This window comes from Staurois parvus, unplaced genomic scaffold (genome assembly GCF_062004578.1).
Source record: "Staurois parvus isolate SC_StPar_1 unplaced genomic scaffold, SC_StPar_1.0 ptg000232l, whole genome shotgun sequence".
NCBI classification, from domain to species: Eukaryota; Metazoa; Chordata; class Amphibia; order Anura; family Ranidae; genus Staurois; species Staurois parvus.
This window is the reverse complement of record NW_028318028.1, coordinates 5825631-5847737: the sequence shown is the minus strand read 5'-3', so window position 1 is coordinate 5847737 and position 22107 is coordinate 5825631. Positions and strand designations below refer to the sequence as shown.

Here is a 22107-nt window from a genome sequence, read left to right as displayed (position 1 = left end):
CCCCACAAATAGGGCTTTCTTTTGGTGGTACTTGATCGCCTGTTTGTTTTTAATTTTTTTTTTTTCAAAAAAAGTTTGTTTTATTGAAATGTAAGCTTCAGGTACAAATGTTGCACAGTAACAATTAAGTGAAACAGTACAGTCATTACAGCGAATGAAATTAACATTCAACACATAAATGCGAGAGGAGAGAAAACACAAAGAAAAACAAATTATCAATACATTGTCAAATGTATAGGTTTATAGCTCCTCCATACACTATTTGACATTGACATTGACATATTGACATTGACATATGGAGTAATATGATTGCATGTCCAGCTTCTAGTAACCCTAAGGAGTCGAAAGGAAAATCTCCCCCTGTTCCTTTCCTTTGAAGCTCTCATAACCTAGTGGGGTGGATATACCATCTGATCTGGGCAGTAAGAACGTGAGTACATAAGCAGTTCGGGGAGCTCATATGATTCTTGGTGGAAAGTAGACCTATTGCTCTGTGGCCAGTGCTGCCCCCTGATTGGTTTTATTGGTCCGATCCAACAGCAATCCACCTTCGTAGTGCTGAGGAAGAGGGGGTTGGGATTAAGGGGAGAAAGGGGAACATGAAAACAGAAAAAAGTCAGGAGGAATTAGTTTGGAATAATACAAGTGAAACTCAAAAAATTCGAATATCGTGCAAAAGTTCATTTATTTCAGTAATGCAACTTAAAAGGTGAAACCAATATATGACATAGACTCATTACATGCAAAGCAAGATAGTTCAAGCCGTTAGTTGTCATAATTGTGATGATTATGGCTTACAGCTCATGAAAACCCCAAATCCACAATCTCAGAAAATTAGAATATTGTGAAAAGGTGCAATATTCTAGGCTCAAAGTGTCCCACTCTAATCAGCTAATTAAGCCATAACACCTGCAAAGGGCTCCTGAGCCTTTAAATGGTCTCTCAGTCTAGTTCAGTAGGAATCACAATCATGGGAAAGACTGCTGACTTGACAGTTGTACAGAAAACCATCATTGACACCCTCCAAAAGGAGGGAAAGCCTCAAAAGGTAATTGCAAAAGAAGTTGGATGTTCCCAAAGTGCTCTATCAAAGCACATTAATAGAAAGTTATGTGGAAAGGAAAAGTGTGGAAGAAAAAGGTGCAAAAGCAGCAGGGATGACCGCAGCCTGGAGAGGATTGTCAGGAAAAGGCCATTCAAAAGTGTTGGGGACTTTAACAAGGAGTAGACTGAGACTGGAGTCAGTGCATCAAGAGCCACCACACACAGACAGATCCTGGACATGGGCTTCAAATGTCGTATTCCTCTTGTCAAGCCGCTCCTGAATAACAAACAATGTCAGAAGCGTCTTACCTGGGCTAAAGAAAAACAGACCTGGTCTGTTGCTCAGTGGTCCAAAGTCCTCTTTTCTGATGAGAGCAACTTTTGCATCTCATTTGAAACCAAGGACCCAGAGTATGGAGGAAGAATGGAGAGGCACACAATGCAAGATGCTTGAAGTCCAGTGTGAAGTTTCCACAGTCTTTGTTGATTTGGGGAGCCATGTCATCTGCTGGTGTTGGTCCACTGTGCTTCATTAAGTCCAGGGTCAACGCAGCCGTCTACCAGGAGATTTTGGAGCACTTCATGCTTCCTCCTGCAGACGAGCTTTATGGGGATGCTGACTTCATTTTCCAGCAGGACTTGGCACCTGCCCACACTGCCAAAAGCACCAAAATCTGGTTCAATGACCGTGGGATTACTGTGCTTGATTGGCCAGCAAACTCACCTGACCTGAACCCCATAGAGAATCTATGGGGCATTGGCAAGAGAGAGATGAGAGACATGAGACCAAACAATGCAGAAGAGCTGAAGGCCGCTATTGAAGCATCCTGGTCTTCCATAACACCTCAGCAGTGCCACAGGCTGATAGCTTCCATGCTATGCCAAATTGATGGAGTAATTGCTGCAAAAGGGGCCCAAACCAAGTACTGAGTACATATGCATGCTTATACTTTTCAGAGGTCCGATATTGTTCTATGTACAATCCTTGTTTTATTGATTGCATGGAATATTCAAATTTTCTGAGATTGTGGATTTGGGGTTTTCATGAGCTGTAAGCCATAATTATCACAATTATGACAAATCACGGCTTGAACTATCTTGCTTTGCATGTAATGAGTCTATCTCATATATTAGTTTCACCTTTTAAGTCGCATTACTGAAATAAATGAACTTTTGCACGATATTCTAATTTTTCGAGTTTCACCTGTAGAAGGGGATCTTGTATTGGCCCTCTGAGAATTGGTCAATCCCAGTCTCATTTACCAACCCCATCCCCGTATCAGTCCCAGTAGGGATCAGGTATCAGAGAAACAGGCAGATCGTGAGAGTGGGGTTGGTCAAAGATGGTCTCCTGTTTAGGAGAAGAACACTGGAATAAAGTGAGGAATGTGGTTCAAAAGGCAATAACATTAAGCTGAAGGGTGTTTACTCGAGTTGTTGTTCTAAAGCTACTTGAGGATGTCGTTATTAGTCTACAGTATCACAATAGAGTTCAGTGGATTTGAAATGAATCCAACACATCCAGGTTTTAAGAAATTTAGATGGTGAATCTTTGGCGTGTTTGCGCTATAAACAAAAAAAGACTGACAATTTTGAGAAAAAAACAATATTTTTTTACTTTTTGCTATTAAACATGTCCAATAAAAAATTTTTAAATATCAAATTTCATCATAAATTTAGGGCAAAATGCATTCTGCTACAGAAAAAATCCCAATACATGTAAATTAATTGGTTTACATGAAAGTTATAGTGTTTACAAATGGAGGTATTTATATAGTGGAATTTATTTTTTTTACTAGTAATGGTGGCGATTAGTGACTTATAGCGGGACTGCAGTGGGCATTCTGACACTAAGGGGAACTGACTTGGTGTCACTTACATCACCAGTGACACAGATACAGTGATCAGTGCTAATAAAAAAGCTGACACTGTACTAATGGCACTGGGCAGGAAGGGGTTAACATGTGGGGTGATCAAAGGGTTAACTGTGTGCTGAGTGTGATTTACTATGGGGCTGTGTGTGTGCTTTCCACTGTAAGCAGGAAAGCACACACACACAGGAAGGGTTAACTGTGTGCTGTTTTACTTTGTGCTGTGTGTGTGTGCTTCACTGTAAGCACACTGCTTTGTATGGCTGTGCTATGCAGAGCCATACAAAGCAGTGTGCAGGAGCCGACAGGGGAAAGAATTGTATTGTTTACATACAGTTCTCTCCCCCAGTTGGTATTACTCGGTGATCACCAGGTGCCGAAGCCGCGAATGGTGACGCGAGAAGGGCGCTTACCCCCCCTGCCCGGAAATGCACAATCACATATATATATGTGATTTAGCGCACCCCTGCCGCCCTGTAGCAGTATTTCTGCTATAGGGCGGCAGTAAGGCGGTTAAAACAATATAAAAATTGTGACTTATTTAGCATATGCTACCTATACCCTATACAATTTCCCAAATCATATCCTTTATAATTAAGTCCGATGACGAAACGTGTCAAGGGAAGTGACGTCAGACGCACACGGCGGAACCGGAAGTGACGGAGCAGCCATCATGGTTACTGGCAAGTCCTACCAAACACTTGTGGATGATACCAGGACTTCCTAGAGGTTTGAAGTGGTTGGAAATATGGCGTTTTAAAAGCTGCTATAATGTAAGCACAATAATAAAGTATGGCTTAAAGGTGTATTGCGGTATTACACTATATTCTGTCTCATTTATGGTGTGCGTCGGTGGAGCTTGGTATTAGAAGGAGTATGGCGTATGCAGGCTTGCTTTACTCAGATGACATCAAGGAGATTGATCCATAAGGCTGTGATGACATCTTAAAGATCTTCTCTTAGGAGTGCGTTCTTTGGAATTGTATCATACCTTGGTGGTGTTTAAGGCGTGATTATTAATTTAATTTGGTAAGGGTATTTACTCCTTACACAATAGAAGTGTGCACAGATATTGACACTTGTTTGATGTTTCTTCTGGGTTCCGTTCCCTGCGACGTCAGGACGTACGGGGACGGAACTGTGGGAAATTTGAAAGTTGTAAAAGTGACATTCACTAAATTTACTAAAATCACCACAAATTAGCCACAAGGGAACATTCTATGCATTTGTTCATAACAATACCATCTTGTCTATTATACCCCTACTTTTCCTTAGTATAAACTGAGGAGAAGAATGTATTTAACACAGTTGATTTCTCATTGTCACTTGTAAACAAATTCCCTGTCATTTATGGGGAAGGTGTGACTGCAGGTACAAGCAGTATTTCCGAGAATACTGATTTAGAGGTCCTTTAGTTTAATATAGCTCCTATGTGCCTGAAATCATTTTTAGGACGCTCCATATTCCTCTAACTTTGTCATTGGTACTATTGAATACCGTGACAGCTGGGTCCTCCCCAGCCCTGCCCAACAATCTGTCCATCTGATTCAAGTGTTCTGTAAACAACATACTACTATTTGGCAGTCATGGTCTTTGTGACAGAACCCTATCTGACCTAAATAATTGAGTCCCCTACCACCAGTATCTTTCTATACTTTCCTGTAACCTTTCCCCCATTCTCACTGAATGAGTTATTGCCCTGGCTGGTAGGGGAGTCCAATAATGCCACTCCTTGACTGATATACCCAACATCACGTAACTGGGCATTTTTATTGGGATATATCATCTCAGACCTGGCCTCTTTAAAGCTGCTCCCTTTACCCCATGTACCCATCTACCTTGTTTTGGTGCATGTATCTCCATATCTCCACCCACCTCTGTACTAGCCCCTGCTTGCACCTGAGGGGTACAGTCTAAACTCTCTTTCAGGTTGACAGTGCTATGCAGTGTTGCCAGTTGCCGTCCTAGATTCAGGATCTGGGTTTTCAGGGAAACAACCTGCTCACACTTTGTGCAGCAGTATTCACCTTCAAATGGTTGTTCAAGGAATGTGTACATGGCGCATGATGTGCAACGAGTTGCCTGCCGGTACTCCTGTTGTTAACCACTATCGTAATTGGGGATAATACAGGAACACAATATTATATTTTATATATTGTATTCTTAATCTTCCTAACTTTTTATGTTCTGAACATTAGTTGTTTCCCTAACTGATTATACGAAGCCCCCCCCAGCGTCCTTTCTTTCTGATCCTAGTCACTAATCACAAGGCCCCCAGTGTTTTCTCCTCCTGCTTCTGCTCGCTGTTTTTTTGGCTCCCAGTGCCCTTTCCTCCTGCTCTTGCTTACAGGGCTCCCTAGTGGCCTCTCCTTCCACTCACTGATTATAAAGCCTCTGGCATCCTCTCCTACTGCAAAGGACACCACTAAGTGCAGTAATAAAGCAGCCAAATGCACACTCACATAAATCCATGAAAGGAGATCTTGTCTTTACAGTGCATCTGTAGTGGGATTGTTCACACACAGTGAAAGAGTGCCAGCAGCAGCTATCAGCATAGATGGATAAGCCAGGGAGCCACACGTCAGCTGGAATAGATGAGCGAAACCACTGTGGAATGCAGATCCGGACGTGAGGGACAATTTGTTGCCTAGGTAATGCGTTTTGGAGCACCAATCAGCTCCTTTGTCAAACCTTATTATGGGTTGGAATCGGCCCCTTGTAAAGGCCTTGAAAGTATCCCAAGTGACTGCAGGAGATATAGAGTCTGAATGTACCTACCTACTGATAAGGCTCATCAACCTTTGGATTGGAAAGCCAAAAATGGGAGTAGTCCCTCAGAAGAGACGTTAGACTGGAGCATGGTCCAATATGCCTCATGGCAGTATAGAGATGCCCTGAACTGAGGTGGGTTTGTCCTGTCCTTCCAGCATCATAATTGATAAATATTTGAGACCCCATGAAGAATGTTTACCCTCCTATCCTAAAGATACTTTACATGTACTTATTATCTTGGATGTAACAATTACACAAGATGCTATTCTAATATCAACAGATATGGAGTCGTATTTGAATATTCCTCATATTGAGGGTAAAGATTATTATTATCATACAGTATTTATATAGCGCCAGAAGATTTGCTCAGCGCTGTACATTATAGCGGGGGACAGAACATGAGACAATACAGTAACAAAACAATACACGAGGGGCCCTGCTCTTTCGAGCTTACAATCTAGGAGGGAGGGTACAGGAGGAAGTGGCTGTGGGGGATGGAGTGGTAGGAGGAGTGGAGGAGATCAGCTGTTAAGTGAGGGTGGGGTAGGCTTCCCTGAAGAGATGGGTTTTCAGGGTGCACCTAAAGGTGAGGAGGGTAGGTGACAGTCTGATGGATTGGGGTAGTGAGTTCCAGAGGATGGGGGAAGTCCTGGAGAAGTCCTGCAGTTGGGCGTGGGAGGAGGAGACCAGGCAGCTAGAAAGTAGGAGGTCTTGTGAGGAGCGAAGAGTACAGGTCGCGTTATGAATAGCTTTGTATGTCAGTGTTAGTATTTTGAATTTAATGCGTTGGGCAATCGGAAGCCAGTGGAAGGAATGACAGAGGGGGGGGTGGCAGAAGCAGAGCGGTTGGTAAGGTGGATGAGCCTGGCCGCTGAGTTCAGGACAGACTGGAGCGGGGATAGCCAGTGTTGGGGTAGGCCGGTGAGAAGGGAGTTGCAGTAGTCCAGACGTGATAGGTACTTTCCTAAATGAATGTGGTGTAGAACCATGGGAATACAACACCTTCATTTTGACTCTTCTTCAACCTCACACATAATGTCTTTGTTTTCAACAGCACCCACTAACTCCAGGTGCAGAGCGTTGTGGCCCATCATATGCCAACCTGTACCTGGGAGGTGGGAGCGTTGGGTGTTTTCTTTGGATGACATGTCGGTGTATCTTTGCCATGCTGAATTGTTGCAGAGGTACATCAATGACATCATCATTTTCCGGAAGGGTCTATCTGATTTCTTGAGAGTTTTCTGAGGTTCTTAACAGGAACTGTTTCAATTTTGTCTTTACATTGACCTTAGATAGGAATAGCTTACCTTTGGATCCGTTCATCTATAGAAAGGCTAAAAATAAGATTGCACAAAAAAAAAAATATTTCAAACCAGCAGCAAATAACTCCGTATTACACTGATTAATGTTGTCCTTATGGGACAATATTTAAGAATTCTTGGAAATTGTTCAAATTTAGACGTTTTTGAGGAGGAAGCTTTGAAATTGTGGAACTGATTCTTAAGAAGGGGCTTCAGTAATGCTTGTTAAAACATGCCTATCACAGAGCTAAAGATAGCCCACGTGGTCTCCTCTTATTTCAGGGGAACAAGGAAAAAGAGACTCGGAGAGCCAAACTGGTTACCACATTTAATAATCAATCAGCTCAATACAGAGCATTCTTAAGAAGCATTGGCATATTTTTAAAGATGATGAAGTATTGGGTGAACTAGTCAACTCCACAACAAGAATAATGTTCCATAAAAATACATCAAAGATTTAGTAGTGTCAAGTCACTATCAATCTGAGTTTAGCATTGCCATAGAGGAGGTCTTCCTGAGCGTGGGCTGCACAAAGGACTAGGAGCAGCTGGAAAATAAAAGTGTCAGGTGGTGGGAGGGCCTCCAGCCATGGCAATTCAGTGAGCACACTCCACTGTGAAGAAGAAGATCTTAGCATTAGATAGCAATTGCACCAGGAGGTTTTCAGTTAAATCTGTGGTGTCAGCCCCTTCAGCAGCTTCAGGGAGACCCCAGATACACAAGTTGTTCTGACAGCTGTGATTAGCTAGTCAGCCCAGTGTTGGAATGCAGTTGGTCAGTTTTAGGTGTGATTGCCTCCTGGAAAGTAATAATGGTATTCATGATAGCAGTGAAGTCGGCAGCACTCTGCTGCTGAGGGTCCAGCTCCTCTGTCTGTGTAGCCATGTGCGCAATAATGGTGTTTGTGAAAAACGCGTTGTCTGGTCACTACCCTCTTCACTAACTTGTGACAAATGACTGGTCAACTCGCACCATGCTGTCACTGATACACGACAATGACTCTCAGTCTAAGTGCCAACAGACTGAGAGCGATTGTCATTGGGTTTAGTTAACTCTTTGCGCTGCCACCAAATATATCTTATCATAAAATATCAAATGTTCACAATATTAGCAATAACACTTGTCACTTATATAAATGTCTGTAATACACAGCTATAGCCAGAGATTTACACTGTATTAGCACTCTTCAAGAGACAAAAATTCTATAAGTTCTGAGTTAGTGCATTGGAACACTTTTCAAAATATGGTTTAATAATGAAGAGGTAAAAATGAGGCAAATAAAATATTTACAGAAAAAGGGTATTACAAAGGAAACAAATAGACAACAATACAACAGCAAACCAAAAGGTATGAAGAATGAAAAATACTTATCAAGCCTTGGTTCAGCAAAGACCAATCAGCAAGGAATATGGTACAGTGGGTCTCTTCACAGGCCTTCCTTGTTTTGATGTTAGAGGAGAGCTGTCAAGCATGTCTGCAGTCCCTCCTTTCTAGACCTTGAAGGGGGTCTTGACACAAATATGGCTGATGGGATGTCACCAATTTACGACCGTAAATTGACCACTCCCTACAAACAATTTTATACAGATATTAATATATTTTAATATGTACAGATTGCATTCTGGGAAATGGTAGATTATTGTCCAGCACTGAATTTCCTTTCTGTAGGTCTGTAACCCAGGAGGTGGGACACAGCTATCTTGCCTTCTGCATACCATAGCCTAGTCATATGTGACATTGATTTGTTCGGTATTTTCTTCCCCATTCAGATATATAACTAATACTGATATATCTTGATCCTGTGTCATTTTATGAATTATGTGTAGCTTTTGAAACTGTGAGTGAGGCAGAGGTCTCTTGCAGGTCACTTCAGGCCTAAATGGGCTTTTTTTTATATCAATTAGCCCTGGGTAAGACTTTTTATGGCACATCACAGATTCTCAATGGGTTTAATTACCGTGAAACTCCAAGCGTGACAGAATTAAAAGGTTTTCCAATTTTATGAGGGCGCTTAAAGTTAGATTGAAATGTGTATTCGGGTTATACTCTGCTAATTCCATCAAAGTACTGAAAAGGATATTTGAAATGCAGCTAAAAATTGTTGATTGTATACACTGAAGTCCTAATGTCCATGTCCTGACAGGGAGGAAGGTCACTAAGGACCTGTCTCTTGTTCTGAAAAAATGGAATAGTTCACCATGGACGTGAACAACATGGCTTCCATGTACAGCTTTTCATATGCCCAGTACTCAATATCAATGCGGTGCTGGTATTTACTTCTCTTGCCAAGTCCTGAGGATTAGTGAGGGCTCCTTTGCCATGGCTTTTACCCCTACTCATGTCTCCATATCAGGGAAAGGGATTCCAGACAGGTTAGTGCTTGCCACACCAATGTAATAATGGATAATAGGCTCTAGTTCTCAGTTCTTCTCTATCAGATGTCCTCTCCCAGCACCATCTTGGACTTGCCCCCTTGGTTATTTCATTTTATTTTTTAATGACATTGTGTATGATCACTACATGATGTAATTAAAAGACCATAATCATAAAGATAGATAACACAAAATATAGTTTTAATAGTGCATTTCACGTATGTTTACTTGCAATTTTTTGTGTGTTTTGTTATTTTTGTATTTTAGAACATAGAAAAATAAATATAACAGAAATTTAAAAAAAAACTATACAGCAATAGAACACACAAAAATGAGGAGAAAATATACAAATACAATTTTTGCCAATGTACATTTTTTAGGTAACTATTCATACCTTTTCTCATATTGCCATAAAAACATTAACACTAAAATCTAAACAATAAAACACTCAGAATAGCTTTGTGCAGGTGACAGGTCCTCTTTATGGAGACATCAGCAGTCTATTAAACTCCCAATATCTCCCGTGCCCTCCAATGCAGCTAATCATGCCACAACAAACCACTGGATGGGAAGAGCATACTGTATAACCACAAATACATACATATGGAGCGTGTATAAATCTTTATAAAATATATATATGTCCACATGAGTTGGTGCCACTAGAACAGGGTGTCAAACGGATGGCCCTCAAGCTGTTGCAGTACTACAAGTCCGATTATGCCTCTGCCTGTGGGAGTCATGCTTGTAATTGTTATCCTTGCAGTACCTCATGGGTAGTTCTGCAACAGCTGGAGGGCCTCCAGTTTGACACCTGTGTGCTAGAACATATACCAAAGAGTCCTGGAAATGCAAACGCATAAAAGAGGTTCTCAGTGCACACAGAGCCTATAGCAACAGACGGACACAAAATGGTTGTGGTTGTATTGTGCAAGAAAATTTAAATTGCATGGGTAACTGGATGGAATGTAGTCTTTGGGAAAGAAACATTCAATTATATGTGAGGTCCCAAAACCATTGTGAAGGGCCCAAAGAATCCATCAAATCCATATATTGAACAAAAAGCAGGTGCTGAGACACTAAGTCCTCTTCATTAAGAGTAAACATACAAAAATGATGTTGTGCCACTTACTTTAAGAAGGTGTAACAAATCCACACCCCACATGTGACCTGCTGCTGGTGAAGTGAGGTATCATCTATGTCACCTGTGCCCACAGGTGAACAAAGGATGGGAGGATGGATGGACCAGCCAGGAGGAAAAATGTCAATGGTGAGTAGCGTATACTCCAAATCATGAAGAGCTGTTGACAAGACTGGAAATGACATCACAGGAAATGATGTCACAGGAAGTGATATCTCACCAACCAGAATTCAGGAAGCTGAGGGAGGCAGACAATCTCAGTCTCTGTGGAAAGGTTTTGAGACTTCGCCTCTTAGTCAAGCCAGAGGATTGAATACATTGTATGAAATTATGATCGATTATTACAAACAGAGATCATTGAGCCTGGGATAAATGTAATCATAAAATTATATATGGACTGCTATCAAGAAAATAGAATCAGAAAATTATAATCCATATGCTCAAAAGTAAAAACCACCACTTCATTATATATCAATAAACAGTCTCCATGCACCACGTATATAATGGAAATTCTATTAGAATACATAATGAAAGAAGAAAAGAAAAAGAAAACAACAATCCAATATATATATATTATATATTGCCAAATATATATTGCCAAAAGTATTGGTCGGCCTGCCTTTACACACACATGAACCTTAATGGCATCCCAGCCTTAGTCCGTAGGGTTCAGTATTGAGCTGGTCCGCCCTTTGCACCTATAACAGCTTCAACTCTTCTGGGAAGGCTGTCCACAAGGTTTAGGAGTGTGTCTATGAGAATGTTTGACCATTCTTACAGAGGTCAGGACTCTGTGCAGGCCAGTCAAGTTCCTCCACCCCAAACTCGCTCTTCCACGTCTTTTTGGACCTTGCTTTGTGCACTGGTGCACAGTCATGTTGGAACAGGAAGGGGCCATCCCCAAACTCTTCCCACAAAGTTGGGAGCATGAAATTGTCCAAAATATCTTGGTATGCTGATGCCTTAGAGTTCCCTTCACTGGAACTAAAGGTTCAAGCCCAACCCCTGAAAAATAACCCCGCACCATAATCCTCCCTCCAGCATACTTTACACTTGGCACAATGCAATCAGGCAGCTACTGTTCTCCTGGAAACCGCCAAACGCAGACACATCCATTGGATTGCCAGACAGAGAAGCGTGATTCGTCACTTCAGAGAACAGGTCTCCACTGCTCTAGAGTCCAGTGGCAGAGTGCTTTACACCACTGCATCCGACACTTTGCATTGTACTTGGTAATGTAAGGCTTGAATGAAGCTGCTCAGCCATGGAAACCCATTCCATGAAGCTCTCTACGCACTTTTGTTGTGCTAATCTGAAAGCCACACAAAGTTTGGAGGTCTTTAGCTACTGACTCTGCAAGCAGTTGCTGAATTCTGTGCACTGTGTACTTCAGCATGCTCTGACCCCGCTGTCATTTTTAAACTCATCAATGCATATGAATACAAAAACCATGCTAGAGGGAGCATAAACATCCTCTAATCATTCCTCCAAGGAACTGAATAAAAAGTACTCATAAAAACAGATGGAGAAAAAAGCCTAGAGACGTGTGGTGTGTATATACATGGAATTATATGTGCACATGCGTATACCAATGCACAGCCACAAGATCAGTAGTACAAAGACATTCTGCCCAAACTACTGTGTATACAGTACATCAATAAACTCATTAAATCCATTCAGGGAGAGGGAGTTTAGTTTGTGTATCCAGTATGTTTCCTATTTACAAAAACTTGTAGTTCCTTAAAGTGGTTCTAAAGGCTCAAAGTTTTTTACCTACATGTATTCTTTGTATGAAGGTAAAAAACCTTCTGTGTACAGCATCACCCCCAGCCTCCCTAACATTCACCTAAGCCCCCTTTCGATCCAGCAATGTGCACGGGAGTCTCAGCTATCAAGAGACTTCCTCTTCTTATTGGCTAAGACACAAGCGGGAGCCATTGGCTCCTACTGCTGTCAATCATAGCCAGTGAGCCAATGAGAAGAGAGAGAGAGGGCGGGGCCAAGGTGCAGCTCCATGTGTGAATGGACACATGGAGCAGCGGGTGCCCCCATAGCAAGCTGCTCGACAGGAGGGAGGGGACAGAAGAGGGGGATCCAGGCTGCTGTTGTGCAAAACCATTGCACACAGCAGGTTAGTATAGACACGTTTGTTATTTTTATTTCAAGAAAATAAGGCTTTAGAATCACTTTAACATCCATATTGTGTTTGAGCAATAATTGCTGAGGCACACTATGTTTAGTGGAACATTCTTGGTTGAATCTACTGTGCTTCCCCACCCTTTTTCATAAAGTGCCCCAACATAAAGTAAACTGCATGAATACTGTAAACAGTAAATCACGTACTAATAGAGTAAGTATGCAGCGCTCATAATGTAAACTTATTATAATATAAAAACTGTTAATAAATGTGCCAATTTTTCAGGATAATGAGAGAATTGCAATTGCTGATAAACCATACCTGGTCCCTATCAAATCCCTGTCAAGGTTGTTAGTATCCTCCTCCTCTAAATATCTTATTTATGCTTTATCCACTAAGTCTTCTGTGTAGCCTTTTTCCAGGAATTTCCTAACCAGTTCTTGGCTTTGTTCAATGTAATCATCTAATTTGGAACAATCCTTCTTCAGATAACAGAATTGTCCAGTGGGTATGTTGTCCTCCCAGGGCAGATGATGACAACTAACATAATGTAAATATAATTTTTGCTCATTGGTTTAAAGTGTTTTCTAGTCACTAACTTCCATCCATACGTGTGAGCTCTAAATGTGGAAAAAAAAGCCGGATGGGATCTGCCACATGCATGAATGACAGCCCGAAGTCATTCTGATTGCAATGGCCCAGGAAGGGGCCCAGCATCTGGGTACCATGCTCCAAAAGATGATGATGTCATTGATGTACTTGCTGTAGTATACAATATACTCAGCAAATGGATTGTTACACTAGATGTTGAGCTCCTCCAAATGACCCATTGTGAGAGTGGCATAACTGGGGTTCATAATTTGCCCCCATAGTAGTCCCATGGATCTACAAATAAAATTTGTCCAAAAAATTGAAATATTTGTGCATAAGGCTGAATTCAGTGCAGTCTATTAAAATCTGGGCCTGTCTGATATGCATGTTGGAATCTTTAGGAAGTAAGAACTGTAAAACTTGAAGGTTCACCACGTGTGATATTGAGATGTAAAGCAATGTAAAGCAAAGGATGTTAATCCAGGGAGACCCATACATAGCCAATTTCTCAAGTGTAAATTTGGGATTATATACATAACATACTGTATATATACTTATATCTACAATACATACATTTTACATCTACAGTCATGAGCTTGTTTTAACTACATGCTGACAGGTTCTATCTATCTATCTATCTATCTATCTATCTATCTATCTATCTATCTATCTATCTATCTAACTGACGGTCAACAGGTTGTTGAATAATGAATATGCGGTTTGAAAGCACCAAGCATATCTACTGTGCCCTGTTTTTAGATGACAAGCACATAAAAAATACTACGATAGAACATTGACCAGGGTAGTATGAATATATCTATATATTTAGCAGACATCTCACCTCCAGTGTGGTTGAGGTGACTCATTGCAGATTTCATCCTTTGCCTAAATATAGTTTCCGCAGCCTTAAAATTCTGTGTCTCACATTCCCAGTTCTCAGGGCCTTCATTCTCCTCCATCCATGGAGCCACAGGAAGGACAAGACGCGATTCACTGTTTTAATTTGCAATTTCTTTATCATCCACAAATACAGCTGCAAAGAGCTCAGGCTCAACTGATTCTTTATGTGAGATCATTGTTTAGTAATATTGCAAAGTGTGAAACTCTGAGAGAGAAATACAGACAGTTACATATCATCACACACTGTGAATGGCATTATTTGTATATATACTCACTGGCCACTTTATTAGATACACTTTGCCAGTACCGGGTTTGACCCCCTTTTGCCTTCAGAACTGCCTTAATTCTTCATGGCATAGATTCAACATGGTGTTGGAAACATTCCCCAGAGATTTTAGTCCATATTGACATGATAGCTTCACGCAGGCGTTGCAAATTTGTTGGCTGCACTTCCATGAATAGTTGTTACAAGGCAGGATGGATCCATGCTTTCATGTTGTTTACACCAAATTCTGACCCTACCATCTGAATGTCACAGCTGAAATTGAGACTCCTCAGACCAGGCAACATTTTTCCAATCTTCTATGGTACAGTTTTGGTGAGTCTGTGCGTATTGTAGCCCCCGTTCCCTGTTCTTAGCTGACAGGAGAGGCACCGGTGTGGTCTTCACTGGTTTAGCTCATCTGCTTCAAGGTTGGACATGTTGTGCACTCAGAGATGGTATTTTGCATACCTTGGGTGTAATGAGTGGTTATTTGAGTCACTGTTGCCTTTCTATCATCTCAGACCAGTCTACCCATTCTCCCCTGACCTCTGACATCAACAAGGCATTTTCGTCCACACAACTGACGCTCACTGGATATTTTCTGTTTTTCAGACCATTCTCTGTAAACCCTAGAGATGGTTGTTTGAAAATCCCAATAGATCAGCAGTTTTTTAAATATTCAGACCAGCCCACCTGGCACCAACAACTATGCCACTTTCAAAGTCACTTAAATCCCCTTTCTTCCCCATTCTGATGCTCGGTTTGAACTTCAGCAAGTCATTTTCACCACGTCTAGGTTCTTAAATGCATTGAGTTTGTGCTATGTGATTGACTGATTAGCAATTTGTGTTACCATGCAATTGAACCTAATAAAGTGGCCGGTGAGTGTATATACATATATATATATATAAAATAAGGTTTAATTAATCTAATGCAATGATCATTTTTTTTCCAAAACAATTGATATTTCATCTCTCCATGCAGACTATAAAAAAGCAGATCTAGCTATTATACGCACCTGATCTCCAGTCATGACTTTCCAGACTCATTTTCTCACCTATCCATGTGGCACTGTACTCTACCCAGCTGAATGATACCCAGCACCAACCAGCTTCCTGTGAGCCCAGGATATGAAGATTCCACCACCATCCTGGGCTCACAGAAGAAGTCCACAGAGAACAGAGCACCACCATTTTTGTGTTACACAATGCAGCTTCAAAAGGGGTATGAAGTTCTCCTGAAGTAAAATACAATTGTTAGAGTTTTACCTCTCTAACACGTTATTAAAAAAATCACACTTATATGATACCATTTAAGCAGAAGACTGCTGATTGTACTTTGAGGTAAAAATCTGGGGTTTAGTTTTACTAAACTTATATAAGGTAAGTACCACCAATCCCAAAGTCAGGTAGCTGATGAGTTGAATATTGTATTTGAGTTCCATTTAATGTGATGTAATTATTTAACATTGATATGTATATTATTATTAGTTAAAGAAAGATAAGGAAGATTTGAATGTTCCACAGTCTTGGGGATCATAAAAGGAAGGGGGTAAGTTTAAAAATTCTCCAATGTATCCTTTTTTTTTTATGTTTAAAAAAACATAAAGCTGGGTGCTGGGGATACTGAAGAGCCTGGTGCTGTAAGCATTGGATAGTGGTGCTTTGGAAAGGGTAGGCTCTTTTTTGGGTGAACTACTCTTAAAGCACCCCTTTAAGTGCAAGCTGTTATCAAGGATGCCTGCTTGCTGCCCTCTTGTAAATGTGACCTTTGCCAATCATTTATCAACTGTCACATTTGCCCAGCGCACATTCATCTTATCTCATATGAATAGATTTGAGGTGACTGGGAACTGTCAACTGAATAAGTGATCAGTGAAAATTTCCTGTGGAATACTGATTGTTGGGTATACCAATGAATGGTTAATAACTAATATTCATATTATTCCTGACATTATACGAATGGCGGATAAAAGATCAAAAAATTAAACCACCTGGGATTACATTTTACTAATTAAACACTGGTAAAAAAAAAAGAAAAAATATGTTTTGCTTAATTTTGTTACATTTAATTGTCTAATGATTGTGAAAAAAAAATAGATGCTGCAAGACAATAATTAAAGCCTTGTTTGATGAGTTCACCTTTTCGGAACATGTTACATGTTACTCCCATATTCAGGGTGAATGGACCATCCCTGGCACCCCCCGCCCCCCGATCCCTGTTGTGACAAATAGTGGGGGATCTCTCCCTTCCTCCCACGTAGTTGTCACAATTTTAAAAAACGTGGCTGTGCACGCCTGGCCATATATTTTGTGAATGAGAACACTACAAGTTCCGACAGCCTCTTGCCCTGTGGTTCTCAGTGAACTACCACGGTGCTGTGGAGTGCCATGGTAGTTCATTGAGTCTTCCTGTCAGTAAGTATATGCCTGTCCGTATGGGATGTATGGGCACACAGATACACTGACAGTTCTGTAGGAGACCTGCATGGCACTAGCGATCTGCTGATCACTAGAGCAATGCTTTACAGGCTCCAGAAACAAAAAATAAGTGCACATTTTTTTAACTGCAAAACAATGTGCATTTATTATTTTTTGTAAAAAGGTGGACTTATCCTTTAAAACAAAACAAAAAAAGTTATTGAATAAACAGTTTGGGTCATAGTAGTGGCACGGCCCTATTCACTTGAATGGGTCACATCTGCTGACCGTGCCAGAGGGATACATTTTGCCCCAGTAGCAAAGCAAAGCATCACGGCTGTGGCATTTGTGCAACTCCTACCAGCTGCCTTTGCAGCTTAAGGGAAGGGTTTAAGAGATATGTTAACTTGCTATTTATACTATCTAGCATCTCACAACCACAAGTGTAAATTAAACCTAAGAGACATTTTTTAATATTTTTAATATTTTCATTTAAACAAATATTAAAAGTTTTTGTAACGAAACAAAATTTAACTTTTATTAACATACTTAGTTAGCTGACACACTTACAAAACTACACAAAGGCAACTACCCCAAAATGTTTTTTTTACTCTGATCACTGCATGCATTGATTCTGTATGCTAATTTCTTTTTTATTATTGCACATTTAGAATGACAAGAGAGGGACAAACTATAACACTTGCAAAGGTTATTAAGCAGTTTTATTAGTTTGTTTTCCTTTTTTTAATGAAGACATAAACCAAGTGAATAATTGAATAATAGTTAAATATAGTATGGAGATATGGATGGGGAAGTTCGATTTGAATATCAAGTACTACTGATGGGGCTTTAAAGTGGAACTTCACCTTCTCAATCAATGCTGACTATTTTTAATCCTTATGCTGCTACCATTAGTAAATAGATAGGAAAGTATATAATACATTCTTATTTTTAATTTCTTTAGTTATTTCCTGGTTTCCAGGCCTAGCAAATAATGTCATACATCCCAGGAGTCTTCGGGAAGGGAGGAGGGTTTTTTTTGGCTAAACACACTCTCCTGTCTGCATGCCTGAGCTAAGGGCAGATGGAATCCAGGAAGTAAATGCTACATGATTTATCTGCCCTTACTCAAAATGGCCATGACCAAAAATGCCAGGGGGTGTTTTTCAAAGTGAGTTTTTGGTTTGTGATACTCAGATGTCGCGTAGCTCCGCTTTAAGTTTGTCCCAGTCGCTGTTACTTTGTTTGAACAAATTAGTTTGCGCATAAATGTGGACAAAACCATATATGTAGGTATTAAAAGTGAAATAAAAAAGGAAAATTCATATCCTAAATGTATAAAACTACCTACTTACAGTACAGTAATCATGATATTCGTGATAATGGTCTTTTAATGACTGAATATTCTGTCAGTTAGTTCTTGGAAACTAAAATGTCTTTTTGAAATTTGAAGCAAAATGGATTTTCCGTTTAGGCTCAAGAGCACCCTATGGTTTAAATTAAGGATTCACCTTCCTTCCTTTTGTGTGTGATTCTGTGCTTTTTGTTTGCTTTTGCTGCATAAATGCTATATAATGGTATGAACTGTAATTTTGGTCTGTTATTAGTGGGTCATTAACCTCCCCGGTGGTATTCCCGAGTGTAGCTCTGGGTTAATTATCAGTGCCAAAAGCGGTAACCCCGAGCTACACTTGGGATTACAAAAATAGAACAAAAAGAGGCCACCTGAAATGACACGAATGTCTAGTGTCATAGTCATATCTCCGGCTCACTTAACATGTAAGTGTGGATCCATAAACCCAGGAAATGCATACTAAACAATATGGTAGTGTGACCAGAACACCCCTACCTAGAAAAAGGAGGTTACTGAATGATCCACGCGGAGTAATATGGGTACAAAAATTACAAACAATATTTTATTTGATCACATAGATCATAAGGAGGTTAAACATGAGCACGGTGAACATGTCAAACAAATAAAATCATTTTTAAAAAACACTTAGCGTCTTCATTTCAGGGTCATTTTGGCAAGTAGAGCACCATATAAGGCAATATAGGGTAATGGTGTGGCTTTATCCTAGGTTTCCATAAATCTCCAACTTGTATTAGAATGAACCATATATTCTGCAGATATGTTCTCAATATGAGCCAGGATGTGTAGAGTAGCCTCCTGGTGTGTAGAAACTGGAACATAAAGATAAAAAATAAAAAATAGATATATATGAAGATATGGGAGCTGAATCGCACCTAAGCCACACCAAACCTCCCTATACAGTAGTCAGTGGACACTTTCATTACCTTCTCAGTTGTAAGGCTGTCATACCCGCTTCTCAAATGTGGGGACTTCCTGGGTAACCACCCCAAGTGAAACAAAGTCCACAGTACCAAATGATTCTGGGGATATATATAAAGATTATTGTATAGATCACAGGCATCAAGTAAAACCCTGAAAACAGAAACAAAATATAGGTATATTACCATCAATAAAGATCAAGAAGACTCCCGTCGACTTGAAATAGGATCAGGTCCTTGATGCTTGTTCAAAGGTGCATATGGGGGTGGGAAGCCAGGTAGTCACAATGCGTGAATTCCAAACACATGTATTATGTATGTAGCAGGCCGTGAGTACCTGAGTCTATATACCCAATAAAGGGTTTCCAAAAATTACTCAATCTGAGAAAGATGAAGCGGTTTAAATAGGATATGGCTTTGTCACAGCATAGAATGCCTAAGTAGGGTAGCGTATATATGTATATACATTATCCTCTGAAGAGGATTTCCAAAAAATTCCCCAAAGATGCAGGGTAAATTAGGCCCATATGACATACCCTCTTAACTCCATATATGCTCTATGAATCTAAACAGCAGTGAGCTAAAATAACTTGCCACCGGTGGAAGGTATATTCCCATAGGGGATTGCCGTTTGCGAACCGCTGTAATAGTAGCCTTATGGTGGTTTTCAGAGGGCCTCGTGCCTTCCTAGCAAGGAGCTGTGACACCGCCGTTCCTTCCCACCTCGTGGGCGCCGCACCCTATGAAGACGCCGAGCGTAGTGACGTCATTACGTTGACGCGTTTCGTCCGCCAATCACCGCAGACTTCGTCAGAACTGGGAGGGGACTTCATTCCTTTGCCTTATATGGTGCACTAATTGCATACCAAAAAGTCTCCACGTCGCCCTCTTGTGTTGAAAAAGTATCACTACATTCAAAAAATCCAAAGTGAATTAAAAAACATATATTAAATTTAAATTGACTGCTGGCAATAAAGAGGAGGGACCATACTACAATAAACCAGATCATCTTTAGAGAGGATAATGGAGAAGGATAATTATTATGATTCAAGGAGGGAGGTATCAAGACCAGGTTCAAACACCTAATTTTAATATTAATCTAGTTGTTATAGAAATTTAATCTACAGTGGGAAAACAAAGGGCCTAGTGGTTAGGTTCATACTTTGTCCAAATAAGTCCATATTTCCTTCCCATACAGGATACCCCAGTACGAGTTATAGCTCAAGATATATTAAAGGTTCCAGAAAATTCAATTTAAGAAAACTTTAAAATTGAGTTCTGTATTTAGTCCATATGGGACAAGTGCACCCAGGGTATAGATCCAGAATTTTTCTTTTTGTAGGAGGACTTTGTCAAAGTCACCTCGACGAGCTGAAATATTCAGCAAAAAAATCCCTTTCACTTTCAAGCCTTCTGTTTTGCCCCCATGTACTTCTCTAAAGTGTTGTGCCAGTGGGTTCTCTTTTTCTCCCTTCCCTACGTTCCTATTTTCATTTCTGATATCTCTCAGGTGTTCACCAATCCTAGTCCTGAGGTTCCTTTTTGTTTTTCCTATGTATATCTTCTTGCATGGACATTCTATCATATATATTATTCTACTACTGGAGCAGTTAATGAAACTTCGTATCTGGAATGCCTTAGATTTATCATTATTAAAGAACTGGTTGGACTTATGTACAAATGGACAAATTTGACAATGGCCGCATGGAAACATACCACATAGGCCTGTCCTCCTAGTTAACCAATTCCTTTGTGGTGCCCTCTGAAACTCTGATTGTACTAGTATGTCATTTAAATTCCGAGCTCTTTTTGCTACCATTTGAGGGCTCCCCCCTACCACTCTTGCTATCTGCGGATTTTGAGTTAGTAAGTACCAATGAGAGTCCAGGGCCTTCTTGACTTCACCCCATTGTTGTCCAAATTTAGTTATGAATCTTATTGGTTGGTTTACCGAATTCGCCTCTACCTTTGATTTTGGTTTATTTATAAGTTCCTCTCTTGTTCTACCCAGAGCTCTTCTTTTTGCTCTTCTTAGGGTTCTATGTGAGTAACCTCTTTCTCTAAATCTCTTGTAGAGCTGAATAGATTCATTTCTATATTGAGCTTCTTCTGTACAGTTCCTTCTTATTCTCTGAAACGGACCAATAGGTATTCCCTGTTTTAAACTCCTTGGATGATAACTATTAGCATGTAGAAGTGTATTCGCCGCTGTTTCCTTTCTAAACGTTTTAGTGACTAATTTATTTCCTTGCATTGAGATTGATAGATCCAAAAATGTTATTACCTCTCTATCTGCTGTGTAAGTTTGATATTCCTATCATTCTCATTTAGGAATTCCATAAATTTTTCCAACTGATCCATACCTCCATCCCAGACTTGTTTGAGGTCCTGCTCCAGGTCCACCTGATGCTGCTGCTGCTGCTGTGGCTGGTTAGTAGTTTCCTCACTGCGCTGGTGAAGAAAGCTACTCATCATCGACTGCAGACTGAGGCAGCTGCTGCTGGTGGAGCTGCCACTGCTCCTACCACCCCACCCCTCCCCTGCTGCCATGGCAGCGGAACGCGAGCGCACAGGGCCCACAGTGTCTGAGGATGGACGTTGGCGCAGACAGGCAGAGACCAGCTGACTACATAGGTGGTTTTTATAGTACGTTATTTTGGCCTCCCTCTCAGCAGGTGTGAAAAAGGCCACCATTTTTGAACGGTAGCGAGGGTCCAACAAGGTGGACAGCCAAAAGTCATCCCTCTGTCTGATGGTTATTATTCGGCTGTCGGTACGCAAGCAAGCGAGCATGCTATGGGCCATTTGTGCCAAGTAATGCGAGGGACTCCCTGCCTCCATCTCCACGGCATACTGCCACGGTGCGTCTGGGTCCTCTGTCTCCTCTTCCTCCTCCTCTACCAGATGCTCCTGCTCCTCCACTCCTGTCCGCTGAGTGGAAAAACCACCCATTTCACTCAATAATTCCTGAGCACCAATGTCCTCCTCTACCTCCTCCTCTTCT

At 40.8% G+C, this 22107-nt stretch overlaps 1 protein-coding gene across 1 annotated transcript in view; it reads right to left on the bottom strand.

The window, feature by feature from the left end:
- Window positions 1-4973, bottom strand: part of LOC149460292 (class I histocompatibility antigen, F10 alpha chain-like) — a 29502-nt gene extending 24529 nt beyond the window's left edge. The window contains exon 1 of the mRNA XM_089679896.1: window positions 4754-4973. Coding sequence (XP_089536022.1) covers window positions 4754-4973 — 220 coding nt within the window. The remainder of the gene's footprint in view (window positions 1-4753) is intronic.
- Between the last annotated feature and the right edge of the window lie 17134 nt (window positions 4974-22107).